This window comes from Antrostomus carolinensis, unplaced genomic scaffold, assembly GCF_000700745.2.
Source record: "Antrostomus carolinensis isolate BGI_N321 unplaced genomic scaffold, ASM70074v2 scaffold12796, whole genome shotgun sequence".
Taxonomy (NCBI): Eukaryota; Metazoa; Chordata; class Aves; order Caprimulgiformes; family Caprimulgidae; genus Antrostomus; species Antrostomus carolinensis.
The window spans coordinates 81,929-84,328 of record NW_010319842.1 but is presented as its reverse complement, the minus strand read 5'-3'; the positions used below and the strand labels follow the sequence as shown (position 1 = coordinate 84,328).

Below are 2,400 nucleotides of genomic sequence, written 5' to 3'. Positions count from 1 at the left end.
TAACATGTCACAGCATCCTCCAAGGATGATAATGGAATCGAATCCTCCCCTGGTGGTAGGGTACCAAAGAGTAAATATAATTTGTACACCTGCCTTTCATGAAAGACTTTCATAAATATTTATCAAAAAATTGACAACACAGCCATAACTTTCTCTCCTATAAGGATATAAAAACGAGCTTTTGCCTTTACAAAAGGCATACGCATCCTGAACCTCACAAACAGTACTCTGATCTGTGAGCAAGACATCCCGAGGAATTTCCTCTACCTAGTTGGAGTTATGGTTTAACCATTTTCAGCACACGCTCTGTACAGTCTACAAATATTATAGAACCCCTGATGGCACCCATAGGAAAGCTGGATTTTCAAATGTGTCCAGTTAGACCAGCTGCTCTGCTTGAGACACCTTGAGCCCCATGGCTACAGCTGCAGCTGGGTGTTAGAGGGGCGGATAGCTTGGGAGTCTCAAGTGGAGCAGGTCAGAGGAGAGGACTCCTCCTGAACGGACACTTTTGAAAATGCTAGCCTGAACATCTTAGAAGTTATTGCTTTCCCAACAGATGCACACATACAACCTTGCTAAGGTTAAGAACAGTCGGTGTTCCTCTCTGAACAACTCCGCTCAGTCCTCCTAGCAGGAGGATTACATCTCACATTCTTTCAGAATAACTTTCTCTCCACGTGGTGGGATCGTTTCAGTCCTTCTAGAAGAAGGGAAGCAGACATCCAAGCATAGTAATGCTCTACAAAAGGAAAACATTCTTCCCTACTCATGAGAGGAGCGGGGGGACTTGTATAGCAAGTCACGATCTCCTCTGGAACACAAGCAAATGTCCAGAAACACGTAAGCGTGCCCTTGGGCTACCATGGCCTCCAGAGGCTGCAGGAGGGTTTCAGTGCTGCTTGCTTGGCAGGGGGCTGGTGGGTGGCAGCGGGTGCAGGAGAAGAACCAGAGTCCTTAGGCACTGCTTGTGACCTCTGGAAATGGCAGATCAGCTTCATCCGGGTTTCTGTGTTTGCTGAGTGGAGGGAGAGGAATTGCAGAGCTTCCTTGAGGCACCAGGCGTAGCCTTCGCAATAATCCTGCTGCAGGCTTTTGGCAGATGCTGCAAAAGCTGAAAGGGCAGAAGAGGAGAGAGGTGTCACACAGGGAGACTCAGGCTGGAGTTTTGCCTACAAGGAAGGGCAGTAAGTGTGATCGGGGGATGTACTCACCTCGGCTGTATTTCAGGTAGCTGACGGTCATCTCCAGGATGTCGGCTTTCTCCAGCTTGGAGTTGGGCTGATGTCTCTGAAACTCCTTCTCCAGGAGCAGTTTCAGCTGCTCGATGCTGCTGTTAATCCGGTCACGGCGCAGTTTCTCTACAATGGGTTTCCTCAGCTGGAACACAGAATGGGAAGAAGCCAGTTAGCAGTGAGACTTTCCCCTTCCCATCTCTATAGACCCTGCTGCTAACGGAGTTCAGCCCTTCTCAGCTCTTTGCCCTGAGACAGCAGATACTTACTCTGTTCTTCTCTTTGGGTGTTAGGATTTCCAGAGAGAGAGCACTGGGTGCCATTATCCCAAGTGCTGGTTTCAGCTCAGAGCTTGCTGGTCAGCGAGTGGAGAAGGGAGCTGGCAGTTCCTCTATTTATACGCAGTGGCTGCATACAAATGTCTGGGTCCTGAGCGACTCGGAGTTTCCCACAGTCGATAGCCAATCCGTGTGTGCCCTGGGATAATAGAGCAAGCATCTATTACAGCATGGCAAATTGACTGTGAATTGCCTGGGGATAATACCCTGCTCCCAAAGGAGCAGGTGGACTGGGGAGCCTGGGACACAATAGGGCTTGGCATTGCGGCGCTGGGGTAAGAACGTGGGAAAGCGTTTGCCGTCATTATAATCCAACTTCTGCCTGATGTTGGGAACGTCAACATCTCAATGTGCTGCCTTTTCCCAGGCTGTGGTGAAATTAAGCACAGAAGACTGATCCCAGGAAGGGATAATGCTCTGTGCCCACGACCAAGAGAGAGGTTGAAAAGGAAAAGATGCAGAATTAGAGGGACTAAACCTTTTCATTGACATTAAACCGTGCTTAGATGAATATAGTGCCAGATAATTTTCGGGCAACTAAAGACTAAAATCGAGGGAAGAACCTTTAAAATAGTTTGCACTAAGCAGTTAGCTTGAAATATTTTCCTCTCCATTGTTTAAAGTCCCTCTATAAGTTATATTCGGAGCTCCTCCTTGCTTTTGTTTGGGTAATCTGGGCTTTCCTATGGCAGCCCGTGACATGTAATGATTATGATACCTTTCCCAAACATGTCCTATTTAATTTCATGCCACTTTGCAAATGCCTCACCATTCCCTTGGTCCTGAGACTCCATGTAAAGCACCTAAATATATTTTCTCTTTACAGA

The 2,400-nt window shown here is 47.6% G+C and overlaps 1 protein-coding gene across 1 annotated transcript; it reads right to left on the bottom strand.

Moving 5' to 3' along the window:
- Window positions 1–570: 570 nt before the first annotated feature.
- LOC104526063 (transcription factor HES-5) lies at window positions 571–1,582 on the bottom strand. The gene is made up of 3 exons (XM_010169411.2): window positions 1,505–1,582; window positions 1,215–1,380; window positions 571–1,114 (listed from the first exon to the last, which is right to left on the bottom strand). Exons 1-3 carry the CDS (start codon window positions 1,556–1,558, stop codon window positions 861–863), a joined length of 474 nt encoding a protein of 157 aa, XP_010167713.1. The 5' UTR covers window positions 1,559–1,582; the 3' UTR covers window positions 571–860.
- Window positions 1,583–2,400: the final 818 nt, after the last annotated feature.

What these genes read in the sequence shown, in the direction of transcription:
- LOC104526063 (XM_010169411.2), bottom strand. Translation starts at nt 1,558, where the DNA reads ATGGCACCCAGTGCTCTCTCTCTGGAAATCCTAACACCCAAAGAGAAG. An exon ending in CACCCAAAGAGAAGAACAGA is followed by an intron (nt 1,381 to 1,504) that starts GTAAGTATCTGC and finishes TCTGTGTTCCAG; the next exon opens with CTGAGGAAACCCATTGTAGA. An exon ending in CTACCTGAAATACAGCCGAG is followed by an intron (nt 1,115 to 1,214) that starts GTGAGTACATCC and finishes CTGCCCTTTCAG; the next exon opens with CTTTTGCAGCATCTGCCAAA.